Here is a 19636-nt window from a genome sequence, read left to right as displayed (position 1 = left end):
GAGGAAGGAGGAAGGAGGAAGGAGGAAGGAGGAAGGAGGAAGGAGGAAGGAAGAAGGAAGAAGAAGAAGAAGAAGAAGAGGAAGAGGAAGAGGAAGAGGAAGAGGAAGAGGAAGAGGAAGAGGAAGAGGAAGAAGAAGAAGAAGAAGAATATAGTCAAGGAAAAGTTACTTGTTTAGGAACAGGAAAGGAAACAAAGAATAACATTAAGATGTGGTTTTCTTGCCAGGTAGTGGCTCACACCTTTAATACCAGCACTTGGGAGGCAGAGGCAGTCAGATCTCCATGAGTTCGAGGCCAGTCTAGTCTACAGACTGAATTCCAAGAAAGCCAAGGTTATACAGAGAAACCCCATCTCGAAAAAACAAAACAAAAGAATAATGTGCAATAACTTTTAAATACCTAAGACATTTGTTCTGCATGGGGCAGGAGCACAAATCAGTTGGATGGTACAGACATACAAGTCGCTCCGGATTACAGGAGCAGGTGAGAGCTGAGAGAAAACATGTGGTTCTGCATGCTGAACACTGTCGCTCATCATCAGGAACAAGTTCAAAAACTTCTTCTTCTGACATCACGACACCCTGGAAAATAATTTATATCATCAGATCAGGTCTCAACTGAAACATAAAAGAATATCTTAAAAAGAATTAAAAATTAGGCATGGGGCACATTCCTTTAATCCCAGCATTCAGAAGACAGAAGTAGGGAGATCTCTATGGGTTTCAGGGCAGCCAGGACTTATATAGTGAGACCCTGTCTTTAAAAAAAAAAAAAAGAAAAAAAAATAAATAAAAAAAAAAAAAGAAGAAAAAGGATTTAAAATTCTATCAATAGAAATAACACAAAAGATTAAGAAAAGGTTAACAAACCCTGAAAATAACTAGCATTTGAGAAAATGAGGAAGAAGACAGACTAGTCCAATCTGACAGTCTAGAATCACAAAACTTGGATGAAAAAAACCCAAAACCAAACAAATAAAAAACAACAACCCAGAATTTAATTTTCTTGTTTAAAGAAATTAATATTCAGGGGCCAGCTAGATGGCTATTTCCTTGAATTCAACATCTGGATTTCACAAGGTAGCAGGAGAGAACCAGCTTCTGAGAGTTCTGACTTCCACATGCAACATGGAAGCTTACATTCAACGCATTTACACATAGAATAAGTAAAAGTTCATTAATACCAGAGCCAGAAGGCTAACATCTGTAATCTGAGCACTTGAAAGGCCAAGGAAAGAAAACTGCCAGGATCGCCACTGCTTCACAGTCAACTCTAGGGCAAGCCTGAGCTAGAGTAAGAACCTGTCTCAGGAAATAAGAAAATGGGGCTGAAGAGATGGTTCTTCAAGAGCACTTACTGTTCTTGCAAAGAACCTAAGCTCACTTCCTACCAACCACATGGCTCACAAGTGTGTTTAACTTTAGTTCCATGACAACTGACAACCTCTTTAGGCCTTTGTGGGTACGAGGCACAAATTTAGTGCACAGGCAAAACATTGCTACACACACACACACACACACACACACACACACACACACACACCCACACCAAATCTCAAATCAGAATGGCTAAGATCAAGAAACAACTGGGGCAGGAGAGGTGGTCTCATTTTCCAGCACTCTGGTTCCAAGAGTTCTAACACCTTCCGCCCTTGAAGGACACTACATGCATGTGCTGCACATACATACATGTAGGCAAAACACTTGTACACATCAGAAACAATACAAACAAACAAATGAAACAACTGACAACGAACAGAAAGATGTGGGAAAAGGAGAACCCTCAACTCACTGCTGGTGGGACTGTAAACAACTCAGCCAATCTGGAAATCTGTTGGAGAATGTTCAAAAAGCTGAAAATAAATCTTCATTATGGCCCAGTTATACCACTACTTAGCACATGCCCAAAGGACTTGACATTCTTTTTTTTTTTTTTTTTGGTTTTTCGAGACAGGGTTTCTCTGTGGCTTTGGAGCCTGTCCTGGAACTAGCTCTGTAGACCAGAGCTAGTTCTAGGGCTCTCGAACTCACAGAGATCCGCCTGCCTCTGCCTCCTGAGTGCTGGGATTAAAGGCGTGCGCCACCATCGCCCGGCAGGACTTGACATTCTTTAACAGATACTTGTTCATTCGTTTTCACTGCTGCTATAGTCACAACAGCTAGTAAATGGCAACAATCTAACTATCCTTCAAGTGATGAATGGATAATGAAATGTTTTTCATATAGACAATGGAATACTATTCAGCTGTAAGAAAAACGGAATCATGACATTTGCAGGTAAATGGAAAGAACTAGAAAACATTATACTGAGTGAGGAAATCCAAACCCAGAAAGACAGACACTGAAAGTTCTCTTATTTGTGGCTCCTAGCTCTGAATCTTCAGATGTAAGTATCTAACCTGGAAAAACCACAGAAACCAGGAAAGAGGATCACAGTGGGTGGTGGTAGTGTGGCCTCAACTCTAGAGAGAACAGAAGTACACAGGGGCTACGAAGGGGGAAACAGGAAGATACTGGGGGGGGGGGGCAATACCAAGAGAGAAGGAACAAAGAGAGATAAATAACACTAAAGATATTTGTAAAAGCCACAGAGAATCATACTATTTAAGTATATATATGTATAAGCATATATACACACACAATTTAAATAAAGTTTAATAATGTTTCCTTTAAATGCCACACGGAATCTAACAAAAACAAACAAAGTAGACATGAAAAAGAACCCCCTCTCAAGTTGTTGGTCAAGCTAATGTTGCCCTTGGTTGCCTTCCAGAAGTTGAAGGTAAGCCCCTATTGCTAAAGACACCAAACATTTTGGAAACAAGACTCAGAAATCAAGTTCAATCTAGGCCTAGCTTTCATAGTACCAGAAGGAACTATGCCGGCTGCCAAATGAGAAAAGCAATCGATAGTCCTACCCAGTTGTAACACTTATAAAGCATGGCAATGACAAAAATAGTGAGTGATCACCAAAGGTTGAATAGTGGCACTTCCATTATTGCAGTAACTAATAACTGGACTTCAGGCCCACTCCATAGGAGGGAATTCAGGTCTGGTACTGTAAACCCAGTCTATTACGTAGAGAAAAATCTACTACTTTCCTAAACTAGGATAATTTCTAGTTGCATTATAAATACTTAGCTTTATAATCACTGATTAAGTGTAGCTTCCATCCCTCATCAAAGAACTTTCTTTTTGTAGCAGGCAGAGACCATTACAAAAACCCATAACTATCTAAAAATGGAGATAACAGCTGATTGTGGGTTGCCCAGGCCTAACTGACTCATCTACAATATAAACCCTACACCCAAGGCCCAGGAAACATCGTGGAAGGGGGGCAAGAAAAGATAGATGATCAGTGTATCTACCAGACATACCTTCTATAAATGACAGGAAAGTTGCACCCATGGACTTTCAACAAAATGGTAACCTAAACAAGACCTGAACAATGATACCACCAGTTGACATGCCAACGTGGATGGGGAAATCTCACAAGACCCAGGCTTCCAACCCAGATGAAGAGCTAACTCAGGCAATTAATGACAGCTTAGAGAGAGAATCAGTGTTCCCAGCAATGAGCCCTCCTCTAATTGATTATCTAACAGTCATCTCTAAAAACATACACATAAGCAACTCTAAATGGACTCAGGTTATATTTATATAATTAACTCATATATATGTGCCAATAATAATTAAAGAAAGCGGTGAAGAATTTGAGGTGTGTGTCGGGCAGAGGGATGATATGGGAGGAGGAGAAGGGAGGAGCAGGGGTTTAGAAATACAGCTTATATAAAATTTATAAAAAGAACAAAAAACAAAATAGCTATTTAAAAGAGGAAAGACATGCACTCAGCATACTCATACTCACCATTTGTACAACTGATTCCCTCAATCGTGTTTCTTCTTCAGTCATGAGAGTTAACTCTTTGCACACCATGGCAGCCAGCCCTACATCTAAGCATTCTGGATCGGCTGCCATCTTGAAAATGAGTTCCTCATGTGAAAAGACACAATGGCGCCTCAGCCGTCGATAGTGATTTACACACTGACGTCCAATGGGCAACTGAAAACATCAGATTTCCAAATTAAATTTCTTATGATATATTCTAGCACATAAGCTCTATTCATCTTCAGGTATTCACTTTTATTATAAAGAAGAAAAAGTATGTCCTATATGAACATAAAACATAACATAAATAATAATTATCTGTAACCCAGCCAAATTTCACAGGTCTTTCCCCAAACAATGTCCATAAGCCAAGATGCTAAGTTTCTGCCCTAAGCTGCAGATTTTCTAATTCATAGTATATACCAAGAACTGAACAGGACTGGGTCTACCAATGCATGTCTTTAATCCCAGCACTGGAGAGAAAGAGGCAGGTGAATCCCTGAGTTCGAGGTCAGTCTGGTCTACATAGTGAGACTCTGTCTCAAGAAAAAACAAAACAAAACAAAAAAAGAAACTTTTTTTTTTTGGTTTTTCGAGACAGGGTTTCGCTATAGTTTTAGAGCCTGTCCTGAAACTAGCTCTTGTAGGCCAGGCTGGCCTCGAACTCACAGAGATCTGCCTGCCTCTGCCTCCCGAATGCTGGGATTAAAGGTGTGTGCCAACACTACCTGGCTGAAGATGATTTCAATGTCTTTACCATGCTCACTAATATGAACTTCATTTATTTCTCTACTTATTATTTGAGACAAGGCCCTACTATGTAGTCCTAACTGTCCTGGAACTCACTATGTAGACCATACTGGTCTCAGTCAGAGATCCACCTGCCTTTGACTCCTGAATGCTGACATTAAAAGTGTGCATCACTATACCTAGCTAATACTTGATATTTGGTCATGAGGAACTTCTCATTTTAGTAGTCCTAAGATTTTTGGATTTTGTTAGATTTTTTTGTTGTTGTCGTTTGTTTTACGTTTATTTAATGTGTGCCCAGCATACATGTAAAGGTCAGAAGACAACTTGAAGGAGTTGGTTCTCCTTCTATGTGCGTCCTAGGGATTGAATTCAGGTTATAAATCTCGGCAGCAAAGTACCTTGACTATCTCATCAGCCCAGAAGCCTAACTTTTTTTCACCTTGTGTATCAAAAGACTAATAGATTAATTTACTAATCTTAAACAAGTTAAATGTTATAGTTGAGAGTTGATACTTCTAAGGTGAAGTTTATGATACAAATGTAAATTTAACAACAGCTTTGTTTCTAAGGCTAACTTTTATTAAGTTGCTGTTTTGGCTTTCCTTTCCCACATGTTATAATTAAGGAGGCAGAGGCATGTGACTTTCTGTGAGCTTGAGGCCAGCCTGGTCTACAAGAGCTAGACAGTTACACAGAAAAACCCTGTCTCGAAAAACAACAACAACAACAAAAACAAAACAAAACAAAAAAGTAATCTTCAACTCTTACCCATATCCTACCCTATACCTGTCCAGTATCGTGTAAACCACAGTATTAGCTATTTTTTTGAAAGAGCTCAGGCCCAAAGCAAACCCTTAACTGAGTCTTAATAGCACTTTATTATATGATTCTATAGCCAAATAAGGAAGAAGTTTTACATACTGGACCAAAACAAGACAGCTCAGAGAACCCAGAACTTCAAAGGCAGGATAGGCAACACAGCAAGTCTACATATTAAAACACAAAATACTACTTGCTGTATTACTATATTTCCTCTATATGATTAACCATAAATGTAGTAACAAATAACAGTTACCCACAGAAAATGTAAGATCAGTTTTACTAAGGGATTCCCAACAAAAATGTTAAAAGGCTAATGAACCCAGCATCACTAGGGAAGAAAAATAAAGGCAGTATGTATTAAGTATTAATTCAATCTTTGCAGTCTTTTCTCAATCAACATGACGCAGCCACACTATGATACAGCCATTGCTGCATTATTTATATATTTTAAGATTCAAAAGTGTTCAGAGAAAATGAAGACTAGAGGAAACATGTATTCCCTCAGGAAAAGACAAATAACTGCCCATTTAGTTACAAACATACCAGGGAAAATAATAAATATGCAATGCAATGAAAATGCTAAATTACAATAGCTACTCCAATAAACCCTAAAATATTCATGGGCCCTACCCAAAACCCAGCTAGGTAAAATACTGCATTTTATAGGGGTGTTAGTAGACGTACAACAGCCACGTGCTATAGAACAGACCCAGTCAGCAGTACAGAAGTTCACAGCTTCAGCAAAGTTGTATCCCTGGTTAAATCCAGAGTGATAGGCACGAGGAAACGTCACAACAAACTCTCCAGCACACTGATTAGTCCTGTACACCTGAATGCAAATTAGGAACAAGGATTAAAAAAAAAAAAGGAAAACAGGTCTACTCAGATAATTTCAATAATATGTTCTGAAACTGGAAATAATACTATACATATCAGAAATAATTATAGGATTTAAATAGCTAAAATTGCCAGGCAGTGGTGGCACATGCCTTTAACTACAGCAGGTAGAGGCGGGAAGATCTTTGTGAGTCTGATGAGTCCAGCCTGGTCTACAGAGCTAGTTTCAGGAAAGCCAGGGCTACACAGAGAAACCCAGTCTTAAAAGGCAAGAATTGCTTAGATTAACATTATATGATAAGAATTACAGTCAAAAGAATGTCAAACAGAAAATGGTACTCTCTTCCTAAACTAAAAATCTTTTTTGTTTTTTGTTTATTTGTTTTTTGAGATAGGGTTCCTCTGTAGCTTTGGAGCCTGTCCTGGAACTAACTCTTGTAGACCAGGTTGGTCTCAAACTCACAGAGATCTGCCTGCCTCTGCCTCCCAAGTGCTGGGATTAAAGGCATGCACCACCACCACCGCCTGGCTTCCTAAGCTAAAATTCTTTTTTTTTAAAAGATTTATTTATTAATTATGTATACAATGTTTTGTCTGTCTGTATGTATGCTTGCTGACCAGATGAGGGCACCAGATTTCATTACAGATGGCTGTGAGCCACCATGTGGTTGCTGGGAATTGAACTCAGGACCTCTGGAAGAGCAGTCAGTGTTCTTAACCTCTGAGCCATCTCTCCAGCCCCCTAAGCTAAAATTCTTGCACTTAATGGTGAATGTCTAGAATCCTAGCCCTTGGAAGGTAGAAACAGGAGGAACAGGATCAAGATCATTCGTTGCTACAACCTTGGGCCAAATAAGATCCCGTTTATAAATATTTTTTTCTTTAAAAACTATGAAAATTGCTTTTTGGTCCTGTGTTATAAATAGGAAATAAAAGATTAAACTTCCTACAATCATTGCATAATATTTAGAAACTAAATCTATCAGTTAATGTCATGAGATACCCCCAACCAATCTCCCCAAAAGTTACTTTGTTATATGCTAATGCTATGGGTATTGCTTAATCAATTTTAATACCAGTTTACCTTTTCATTTTGTTTATTTAGGTTTTTCTTTTCTTTTTTTTTTTTATTATTTTTTTGGTTTTTCGAGACAGGGTTTCTCTGTGTTATAGCACTGGCTTTCATGGTATTTTATTTGTAGACCAAGCTGGTCTGGAACTCAAGAGATCCACCCATCTCTGCCTCCAACTGCTGGGATTAAAGGTATAAACCACCATGCCCCATTTAATACCAGTTAAATTGAACCTTCAAAATTATGTTCTAACAGTGTAACCAGCTGATATATTTTAATTTTTAATTCAGACAGAATTAATTTGTAAATATGAGAGATATTTCAAGACAGTGGCAATAGCTGTTTTAAGTAGGTTTATAACATTAATACCACTGCGTGGTGGTGCCAGGACAGGCTCCAATACTACAGAGAAACCCTGTCTTGAGAAATCAAAAAACAAACAAACAAACAAACAACAATAAAACAAAACAAAAAAAAAAAACAAAATGTGATGGCATGTTTTTGATCCCAGCACTTAGAAAGCTGGAGCAGACAGTATGGTTGAGACCATTATGTCAATATATTAAGTTCCAGGCCAGCCAGAACTATATAGTAAAACCCTTTCTCCAACAAAAATAAATACAAAAGTTAAAACATAAAGAGCCGGGCGGTGGTGGCGCACGCCTTTAATCCCAGCACTCGGGAGGCAGAGGCAGGCGGATCTCTGTGAGTTCGAGACCAGCCTGGTCTACAAGAGCTAGTTCCAGGACAGGCTCCAAAACCACAGAGAAACCCTGTCTCGAAAAACCAAATAAATAAGTAAATAATAAAACATAAAACCTGAAATCTTCTGGGCATGGATACCCTGACTGGTTTATATATTACCATGTCCAGCTTAAAAAAAAGAGAGAGAAAAGAAAAAGAATCCTTTCCTAGTTAGCTTTAACTGTTAACTTGTCACAGCAGAGTCACATGAGGAGTGTATTAACTGAAGAATTTCCTTGATTAGACTGGCCTATGAAAGAGGTCAGTCTTGATTCATTTAGGCTGGCCAGTGCACTACCCAGCTCCCACCATGTGATGGTAGCGTTCCCTGGGAAGATGGTCCTGGGTTATATAAAAAAGATAGCTAAATATCAGCCTTCTTAGCCAGCAACAGTTATCTCCCATGATTTCCTGCAGTACTTTTTTGCTTTGATTTCCTTGACCAGAGGTAATGCTTTGTTGGAACAGCCATGAAGGCCCTATCTTCAACTTCCTACCTTAATTTTCCTCAATGATGAACTCTATGATCTAGAATTTTATGCTGAGAGAAACCCTTAAGTTATACTGATCAGTGCTTTTAATTACAGTAACAGAATGAAAACTAGAAGGGTTATCACTTTAAAGAACTTGATTATTCTAGTTAAGTAGGGAGAATACAGAACACGAGATCTGGGGGTTACTGAGACAGTTCACAGCAGGTATAAGGCCTTGTTATCGTGCCTGATGACCTGAACTCAGTCTCCAGGACTCACATGGTAGAATCGGAGAACTGACTCCTCCAAGTTGTTCTCTAAACTACTACACATGCACCATGGCAAAACAGGGCTGGAGAGATGGCTCAGCTCTTAAAGGATAGACTCACAAACAAAAGCACAAAAAAAGGGGGAGGGGGAGCAATTAAAAACAACAAAAAGTTTTAAAAGGCTTTTGGAGAGATGGCTCAGCAGTTAGGAGCACTCACTGCTCTTTGAGAGGCCAGGTCACTTTACAACACCCACATGGCAGCTGACAAGCTATAATGCCTATTCCCGGTGTCCTCTTTGTCCTCTGAAGGTACCAGGAATACGGAAAACACACACACACATAGAGGCAAACATAACACTGATATACATAAAATAAAATAAACCTTAAAAAAATTCCCAAGGGCTGTTGAGATGACTCAGCCATTAAGAGCACTTACTACTCTTACAGAGGGCCCAGGTCAGTTTCCACCACCCACATGGTGATTCACAACCATCTTCATCAGTTCCAAGTGATTCAAATCCCTCTTCTGACTTCCTCAGGCACCGGGCATATACATGGTACGCATACATACTTGCAGGGAAAACATTCATACACATAAAATAACTCAATCTTAAATTTTTTTTAAAACCCAAACATCTGGAAAATATACATTTAAATATATTTTATGTGTGAGAGAAACCCAGCCTCAGAAAAAAAAAGTATGTGAAAATTGAATATCTTAATGAAAACAAAAATGTATTTTAAATTGAATGAAAATGACCATACAAGATATTTTTAAAAACTGTTCTTAAAGTGAGAAAGAGTTGGACATGGGTATATACTTTTAATGCCAGCGCTTGGGAGGCAGAAGGTGGTGTCAGAGTACACGTGTCCAGCCTGGTCTATATAACACAGACACCTAAAAAACAAAACCCTAAACCAAAAACAACAAAAAAACAACAACTAAAGTCTAAAAAGAACAAAGAACAGAACAGTTTTAATTAAGAAACAGAAGCCTATTCAAAGAGGTAGTAGTAAAACATAATATATGAGTCATACTTTAAAGCATCCTTTCTTAATCAGACTGAAGTTCTACTCAGGGTATTAATTCTAATTTGGCTATACTACAGGGCCTTTCACATATAGTTATAACCCCACTCCCAAGATCAAAACAAAAAAAAACCCTTGTGATTATATCTAATTGAAAGCTAGAAAATCTTTGAAAATGCTGAAGAAAGACACAAAAAGACTCACTGGCACACCATGCTCCATGAGCACGTTTGGGTTCATGATGGTTACTAACTGATGTAGGAGATCAGGCTGTGATTCAAATAACTCAGGGGCCAGCTCCCTCATCACCTCCTCCAGTTGTTCTGCAGCATGAGATGGTACACCATACCATGTCTTTGGCTCGCCCCTAACAAAAGAAATAACTGTTTAGCTAGGCAGAACATGGTACCACTGAAGCCAGGGTCTTTCATTCAAATACATTATAATTAACATTGTCATTCATATTCCTGGCCATAGGTTATATGACCAGAATCCTGGCAACCATCCCATAAATATATGCTACTATTAATAACAGGAAATAAGGCAAGAATATATGAAAAAATAAGATACACACTCACTGCCATTGGGAAAATAACCCAAAGTACATGAATAGGGAATTAATTAGTAAAAGTACCTTTTGAACAGAAACTATATTACATGGAAATCACTGTTCAAAAGGATATAGACTCAATGCCTTGATTCCCAGAACATGAGTCTTTCCAATTACCATCACCATGGTTAAAGCAAAAAGAATACACATAAATAGCTTAAGTTCAATTTTCCTATTCATGTAAATAAGCTAATACTACAAACTGCTCAAACTTTAAATATAGTTGGCAACAAAAAGACAAAATCCCAGCATCATTATCTATTATATTTTAATGGATTAGAGTTCATTCTGAATACTAAAAAGTTATAAACTTAGGAAGTAGTGGTGACTAGTTTTAGAAAAACATGACACAAGTTATTTTGGAAGAGGGAACCTAAATTAGGAAAATGCCCCCACCAGACTGACTAGTGGGCAAGCCTGTGGTAATTTTCTTGACTAATGACTAATGTAGGACGGCATAGGCCGGCAGTCCTAGATACTGTAAAATAGCAAGCTGAGTAGCCACGTGGAAGCCAGTAAGGACTACTTCTCTATGACCTCTGATTAAGTTGCTGCCTCTAGATTTCTGCCCTGACTTCCTTGGATGGCCAACTACAAGCTGTAGGATGAAATAAATCCTTTCCTCCCCAAGTTGCTTTAAATCATAGTGTTTTATTTCAGCAAAAGAAACACCGAGACAAAAATGGATTTAATTAATCAGGCTATAATCTCAAAATGACTATATTTCCTAATTCTCATACTTCAGAAGATTTTAGATAAGAGCTATTCCCTATAGGATTTACTGTAATGAAAAGAATGTTTGAGGCTGGAGACTAGAGAGATTGTTGAGCAGTTGAGAGAGAGAGCATTTGCTGCTCCTGCAAGAATACCCAGGGTCAGTTCCTAGCACCTACACAGGACAGTTCACAACTCTGTAATTCCAGTTACAGGAGATCTAAGGCACTCTTTTGGCCTCCACAAGCACCTTTATTCATGCGGCACACACACACACACACACGCACACACGCACGCACGCACGCACACACACACACACACACACACACACACACACGCACGCACGCACACGCACACTCGAGTACTATCATATACATACACATAAATAGAATAAATCTTAAAAAAGTAGCATCTTGGGGCTGGAGAGATGGCTCAGCAGTTAAGAGCACTGGCTGCTCTTCCAAAGGTCCTGAGTTCAATTCCCAGCAACCACATGGTGGCTCAACCATCTGTAATGAGGTCTGGTGCCCTCTTCTGGCCTTCAGGCACACACACAGAAAGAATATTGCATACATAATAAATAAATAAATAATTTTTTTAAAAAAGAAAGTAGCATCTTAAAAATACATTTTGTTTGTGCTGGTAAATCAAACAGCTCCTAATCATATATGACCATTAAGCACTCAAAATGTGGCTACTCCAACCGAGGTAGTAATTTCCAACTTCACTTACTCTTACTAGTATTAAAAATGAAGGCTCATATATATGCAAAAGACAAAAAAGGCAGCAAGTTAAGGAACTAAGTGAATGAAAATCTTTGAAAGACAAAAAAATAAATAAATAAAACAGCAAATGAATTTATTTACTGAATATTACGTCTTAGGCATTTTTAGAGGAAATGTTACTCAAATGAAAAATGTTTCAAGTTCCAAATACCAAATCAAATCTTTCAACTATAAGATTAAATGTCCCATTCTGCCTGTCAAGAAGTATTAAAATTGGGGGAATGGGGATGGCTAAGTGACTAAAATTACTTACTGCTCTTTCAGAGGACCCAGGTTCAGTTCCAAGCACACACATGGAAGCTCACAACTACCCAAAACTCCAGTTCCAGGTGATGTAATGCACTCTTTTGACCTCCACAGGCTTAAAACACACATGTGGTACACAGACACGCACTCAGACACAGGCACATATACTCACATAAAATATAAATTTATATTTATATATATATAAATTTGGGGGGATATATCTCAGAACTTCAACACTACTGTGAACAAGGCCTTTTAATCCCTAACATGCAAAATAAAAATCATCATTAATTATTTTCTCATATAGTACATAAGCATCATTTAATTTAAAACTCGGGTCTAGAAAGATGGCTCAGTAGTTAAGAGTACTAGCTGCTCTTTCAGAGTATCTGAGTTAAATTCTCTGAACCAACGCTGCATCTCAGAACTATCTACAACTCTGGTTCGAGAAGATCCAGTACCCTCTTCTGGTCTCTATGGCACTGCACACACATGGTTACATAGACACACATGTAGGTGAAACACCTATACACATAAAATAAAAAATAACAAATAACATCTCAAAAAACAAACTAAAAAACCCACTCTAGGCTTGGGTGATTACACATTCTTTCAAAGAGAAGATCGTCCAAGACAACTCCTCTCCCCTCCTCAATATACTATCGTGCTTTTAAGTAAAAAAAGCTTTTGAAACCAGTTCTCTCTATTATATCAGCGAATATTATTACATCTTAAAAATAAAATACCAGACATAGTGTGTTGAAACATTCCTATAATTCTAGCACTCTGAAACTCGCACAATCAGGAAATCCAGAGGCTCAAGCTGAGCTACACCTAAATTTGAGAACAGCTTAACTAAAAATTAAACAGCAGCAACAACAACAAAAATCAGGGCTTAGGATATATATATATATTAATGGTAGATCAAGTACTTGGAACATGAGTCCCTGGATTTAATTTCTAATACCAACCCGCTCCCGAAAACAGTGACTAAGTACGTATGGTACAATACGATGGGACATACCAATGCAAGTAGTTAATGGAATAGCTCCAGTGATCTTCAATATGCCAGCAAAAAGAAGAAAAACACATCCCCACATACAGCCATGGCACCTTCATACCAGAAATGTCCACATTAATATGTGCAAGAACAGATTGCTCCAGAACAGGCATGTTATTCAAATTCCAACCAGAAAGTGCATATTCCTATAAAAGGAAAAAAAAAGTTAAATGAAAAATCAGAGTTTACAAATGCTAAACAAAAATTTTTTTGTTTTGTTTTTTCTTTCTTTTTTTTTTTTTTCGAGACAGGGTTTCTCTGTGGTTTTGGAGCCTGTCCTGAAACTAGCTCTTGTAGACCAGGCTGGTCTCGAACTCACAAGGATCCTCCTGCCTCTGCCTCCCAAGTGCTGGGATTAAAGGCGTGTGCCACCACCGCCAGGCTGTTTTGTTTTTTCAAGACAGGGTTTCTTCGTGTAGCTTTGAAGCCTGTCCTGGAACTTGCTTTCTATACCAGGCTGGCCTCCAACTTACTGAAATCTGCCTGACTCTGCCTCCTGAGTGCTGGGATTAAAGGTGTGCACCATCAAACCCAGTCTGCTAAATGAGAATAAAAAGGCAAATATTTCATTATATGTGTATACAATGCATACAATGTGCTCTTTGTAACCCACAATAAATCTACAACTCATCTATTAATCTAACTAATGTATCTAAAACTAATTTAATAGTTGGTATCTAAATATCTACACAAACTTTTTTAGGTTCGACTGACATTTCCCATTACTTCACATATTTCTAGTTTAGTCTGAAACAAGAACAAAGTTCTAGTAAAACAATGCATTCCATGTGAGCACATTGCTTTTCTATTTCCACTGTACACCCAGCAGCACAACTTCCCAGAATAACTGCAGTATATAGATCACAGTGCTAGACAGTGCAGACAGTATATATAACCTGAATTTTCAGCAATATGTTAAGTTGTAATAATGCAGAAAGTCATTATAGCACCTTCCTTCACCAGAAATACATTAGGAAAAACTGGATAAAATTTAAGATTAACAAAGAAACTTATAGGACTGGAGCAATAGCTCAGCAATTAAGTAAGTATACCGGCTGCTCCAGAGGATCGGGTTCAATTCCCAGCACCCACAAGGCAGTACACAGCTGTCTGCAACTCCAGTTCCAGGGGATCCAATACCCTCACACAGACATGAATGCAGATAAAACACCAATATATAAAAAAATAAAATAAAAAACAAAAACACACAAAAGAAACTTATTTCATAGATGAACTTGAAAAACATGAAAATTCCCAGTTTTCAGAGACAGAGGCAGGCAAATCTTTGTGAGTTCAATGCAAGCCTAGTCAGTACAGGGAGACCTAGACCATCCAAAGCTATAAAGAGACCTGCCCCCCCCCCAAAAAAAAGATGAAATAAAAAAATCTTGAGTGAAATGGCACATGCCTATAATTCCAGCACTTAGGAAGCTGAGGCGAGGCAATAGGATCACAAGTTCAAAGCCAAACCAAAAAATAAAAAAATTACAAACTAAAACTAAGTGGGTAAATTATCCATCAAAAAACTTGTCAGTAGCAAGACAAATATCAAGAAGTTACATATAAAACAACATAAAGAATAGAAACCAGTATGTGCAGCACTACATGCCTATAATTCCAGCAAACAGCACAGGCAGGATGATTAACTAATCGTATCTATATGGTGTGTTTTAAGTCATCCAGGAGTACATAGACTCTGGCTCCAAATAGAATTTTAAGTGAAAATTAAAAATCAAAGGGGATAGAATATCAAAGTCCTACATACATTTAATTAAGAAGAAATCTCTTTGAGAAATATCCAAGAAAATGGACAGTAACACCCATACACCAGAAGCAGGAGGGATGCTGAGGTTGAGGAACTAGAAAATGGTGAGAAGGGCAAGAGAGAGTAAGACATTTCCCCAGCTCTGGAATAAAATTTTTAATCTGCTAAGAATAAAAAATAAAATACAAAATGAATGAAAAAAAGAAATTGGTGGCCAGGTGTGGTGGTACATGCCTTTTGTTTTTAAATGATTTACTTGTATTGGTGTTTGCCTTCATGTGAGTGTCTGTGTAAGAATGTTGGATCCCCTGGAACTGAATGAATTACAGACAGGTGTGAGCTGCCAAATGTGTGCTAGGAATTGAACCCACATCTCCTGGAAGAGCGGCCAGTCTCTTAACTACTGAGCCATCTCTCCAGGCCCTGGCTCATGCCTTTAATCCCAGCAGTTGGGAGGCAGAAGTTAAGTGAATCTCAGAGGACAGCTTGGTCTACAGAGAGGGTTCCAGGATGACCAGGGCTACTCAGAGAAACCTGTCTTGAAAAACAACAAATAAAAACAAAAACAAACAAAAAAGAAATTGGAAAGGGACACTATTCACTATGTTTCTATGGTTAACTAGCCAGTTAATGAGGCAAAAGAAAAAAATAACAAACCTAGGTGAGGAGAAAGGTCTACAAAAAGTTACAATATTTTATCTTCAGGAGCCAATGACGAGTAATAAATATGGGTTTGAGGTACAGGAAAAAATCATGGAAAAGACTGGAACTGAGTTTTTAAAGATATATACAGCTTGAATAAGGGACTAGAGGCATTATTTAGTGGGTTTTTTTAAATTATTTATTTATTATGTATACAATATTCTGTCTGTGTGTATGCCTACAGGCCAGAAGAGGGCACCAGACCCCATTGCAGATGGTTGTGAGCCACTATGTGGTTGCTGGGAATTGAACTCAGGACCTTTGGAAGAGCAGGCAATGCTCTTAACCTCTGAGCCATCTCACCAGCCCCTATTTAATGGTTTAAACAAATATTTAGTATACACAAGACTCTGGCTTCCATCCTTAACATAAAAAAAACTTTTTTTTTCCCCACTTACCATTCTGTGAAAGAAAAAGACATTGTGTGCATCACACAAAGTAATGATGTAATCACATCACTTGAGAAAGAAGGAAGAGGATCTAGAGCAGTGGTTCTCACCCTTTCTAGTGCTGTGATCCTTTAATACAGCCCCTCATGTTGACAAGGCAGCATTCTTAACCACGAGTCATCTCTCTAGTCTACTTTCTAAACTGTGGAACAGAAAGAGCTAGGCAAAAACTTCAAAGTAGGGCCAGTGAGATGACTGTGTGGAGGTACCTGCTGCTAACCCTGACAACCTGAATTAGATCCTTGAAATTCACTCTACAGAAGGAGAGAAGTGACTCTCATAAATTGTCTTTTGACTGCCCCACACCATCCTCCAGCATGTGGCACACACACAAATACAAAACAAAATGTTTTTTATTTTGTTTTTCCTGGAACTCACTATGTAGACAAGGCTGTCCTCAGGAAGATCTGTCTACCTCTGCTTCCTGGGTGTAACAATTTTTTAAAAACAACTTTCCTTCAGTGGTGGTAGTGCATGCCTTTAATCCCAGCACCCGGGAGGGAGAGGCAGGTGGATCTCGGTGAGTTCAAGGCCAGTCTGTTTTACAAAGCAAATTCCAGGACAGGCTCCAAAGCTATACTATAGTAGCCCACAAGTGACTCAGTTTCCATCTAGAGTCAGTTATGGCTGTGAAGTCATGTGAACTCGCTTGCCTGAACTGCTCAGTCCAGTATCTGGTTAGATACTGACTATGCTGTGCTTTGTTCTGCTTTTGTATATAAGTAGGTTCTGAAATAAACACATGGCTATCTAGAGTAAGTCCCCCAAATCAATGTTTTCTGCCTCAACTTCTCTCTATCTAACATTTCTTTAGCTTCAGCACCCCCTTTCCAGATACCCTGGGCTGACTTTGTTGGAGTAGGCTCAGCCACTACAGAGAAACCCTGTCTCCAAACCCACTCCCACCAAACAATTTTCAAACTAGATTAAAATTTTACCTAAAATAGCTTTAAGATTTAGAGATAAAATAACTTTTCAAAGATATTTTGAATTTGCTTTGCTATGATTGTCTCAGTACATATGTAGCTCACACTTAACTACTCACTACTCTACTACCTCAGTTTCTACAGTACTGGGATTATAGGCATGTACACTCATGGCCAGTTCAAAATCATTGTTTATAAAATTAAAAGATTGTGTTGTCTAAACCCTACATATATCATATTTTAAACTGGCATGGTCTCTCAAGATTAGAGAAATAATGCTTTCTATGAAAATGCAACATCAGCTTCAGAGTAAGAAGTTACAGAACAGTATCCACACCTCTTCTTCTGGCAACATCTTTCTCTGACCATCCTTTACAGGAAATCCACTTCCAAAATCTTTTGAAGAAATATCAGCTCCATACTCTACAATAACATCTTCTTCAATACTACTTACTAGCCGCCAGAATTCCTTTTCTACTAGTTCTGTAGGAACCATCTAAAAAAAAAAAAAAAAAAAAAACACAAAGGGGATAATTAACTCACTGTAACTATAATCCCTTAAAACATAATATACAGTCCAACTGAACAAAAAACATGATAAAAAGCAAACAAATCACAACATTTCCAGATAACTAAAGATAACTAAAATTTAAACATCAACATGCTTTTCATACCAGTTGTGGTAGAAACACCTTTAATCCCAGCACCAGGAGGCAAAGGCAGGTGGATCTCTATAAATTCCAGGCCAGCCTGGTCTACATAGTGAGTTCCAGGTCATTCAGGGCTACATAGTAAGACCCCCCATCTCAAAAACAACAAAAAATCCAAACCAAACAAAAGAGAGTAAAATTAACAGAAGAGATTATCAGGTTCCTAATTTTAAGATTTGGTGTTCTCTAACCGTTTTTATATTGTTCCTAATTTCTATAAAACCTGACAGGAAAAAAGAAAATCTTTGTTTCTCTCTAAATCAATGTAAATGACAGCTACTCACATGGACTGGCATATTGAAATAATCAGATTTAAAATTATCCGCCATCTCGCCAAAGCTTTGAAGTGTATATTCTCTTACTGCTTGCTCAAATCCAAAGGCTTCTCTAGGTTTATTACATTCCTGGGGGGGAAAAGGATATCTGAGGTAAACTTACTGAAATTGAAAAAGAAAGCATTAAGTCGGGCGATGGTGGCGCACGCCTTTAATCCCAGCATTTGGGAGGCAGAGGCACGCGGATCTCTGTGAGTTCGAGACCAGCCTGGTCTACAGAGCTAGTGCCAGGACAGGCTCCAAAGCCACAGAGAAACCCTGTCTCGAAAAACCAAAAAAAAAAAAAAAAGAAAAAGAAAGCATTAAAACCCTCAAATAGCAACAAAAGATATGGATGTTAGCTCAGTAGTATAATGCTCTCAGGTTCTGGGTTCAATATCAAGCAATACAATAAATAAATGTCACAAATATGGCTTTTCTTTATCATTTCTCTAGTTGAAACAAATCTATAATCACCCTTATACAACAAAACAAGTATTAGTTATTTGCAACACATTAGCTACTTGAAACTTGCCTCTCAACTGCACGTTCACTCTTCCAAGATACTGAGACAGTTTTAGGTACTGGAGCTAGTATTATGCTTTGCTTCCTAGACAAATCCCAAGAGGAATACTAACTTGGAATCAAACAAAAGAATGCTGATTCTTTAAGTCAACAAATAGAAAGGAAAGAAAGGCTTGTACAATAGGATATCCACTGAACTGTTAGGCTATGGTTTCTTCCACGACAGTCACCAGAAATTCAAATAAGTCTTCTAGTAACAACGAGTAATTAAAACTTCTGACTAGGTATTGCAAACATTCCTTCTCTTCAGAGATCTATCATGACATTTTTGTTAAAATAAACACAGAGAAGCTGGGTGGCGGTGGTGCATGCCTTTAATCCCAGTGCTCAGGAGGCAGAGAGAGGCAGACCTCTGTGAGTTCAAGGCCAGCCAGGTCTACAAGAGCTAGTTCCAGGATAGGCTCCAAAGCAACGCAGAGAAACCCTGTCTCAAAAAACAAATACATACATACATACATACATACAGACAGACAGACAGACAAGGCATTTCCTAACAACATTATTATCTTTCAGTAAGGCCAGACATGATAGAGCATGTCTGTAATTCCAGCACTCAGGCAGGAGGAGCAAGAGGATCATAAGTTCTAGGTCAGTGAGGACTATCTGGAAGACCTTGTCGAGGAAAAAGAAAGAGAAGGGAAGAGACAGAGTGAAGGAAAAACAAAGATTAAAAATAAAAGTACAATCAAGTCAAATTTCCACAAGCTAAAAAAAAAACATCCATTTATTTATAATGGATGTATAAATCTCAAATTTTAGAGTTTCATGTCTAACTGTAGCTTTAATTAAAAAAAAAAAAAATCGCCAGGCGGTGGTGGCGCACGCCTTTAATCCCAGCACTTGGGAGGCAGAGGCAGGCGGATCTCTGGGAGTTCGAGA

At 38.3% G+C, this 19636-nt stretch overlaps 1 protein-coding gene across 2 annotated transcripts in view; it reads right to left on the bottom strand.

The window, feature by feature from the left end:
* Kdm5a (lysine demethylase 5A) overlaps positions 1–19636 on the bottom strand; it is a 90858-nt gene that overhangs the window by 40620 nt on the left and 30602 nt on the right. For both annotated transcript variants that reach the window (XR_003378477.1, XM_005365139.2), the window contains exons 9-15: positions 18143–18262; positions 17486–17644; positions 13271–13452; positions 10096–10258; positions 6174–6293; positions 3869–4063; positions 401–582 (exon numbers count right to left, since the gene is read on the bottom strand). Coding sequence is in view for 1 of the 2 variants with exons in the window: in XM_005365139.2 (XP_005365196.1) it covers positions 401–582; positions 3869–4063; positions 6174–6293; positions 10096–10258; positions 13271–13452; positions 17486–17644; positions 18143–18262 (1121 nt within the window). In the remaining variant the exon portion in view is untranslated. The remainder of the gene's footprint in view (positions 1–400; positions 583–3868; positions 4064–6173; positions 6294–10095; positions 10259–13270; positions 13453–17485; positions 17645–18142; positions 18263–19636) is intronic.

The sequence above is a fragment of the Microtus ochrogaster genome, unplaced genomic scaffold (genome assembly GCF_000317375.1).
Source record: "Microtus ochrogaster isolate Prairie Vole_2 unplaced genomic scaffold, MicOch1.0 UNK1, whole genome shotgun sequence".
Lineage (NCBI taxonomy): Eukaryota > Metazoa > Chordata > Mammalia > Rodentia > Cricetidae > Microtus > Microtus ochrogaster.
Note: the sequence above shows the minus strand (reverse complement) of the source record. Positions and strands in the feature narration are given on the sequence as shown.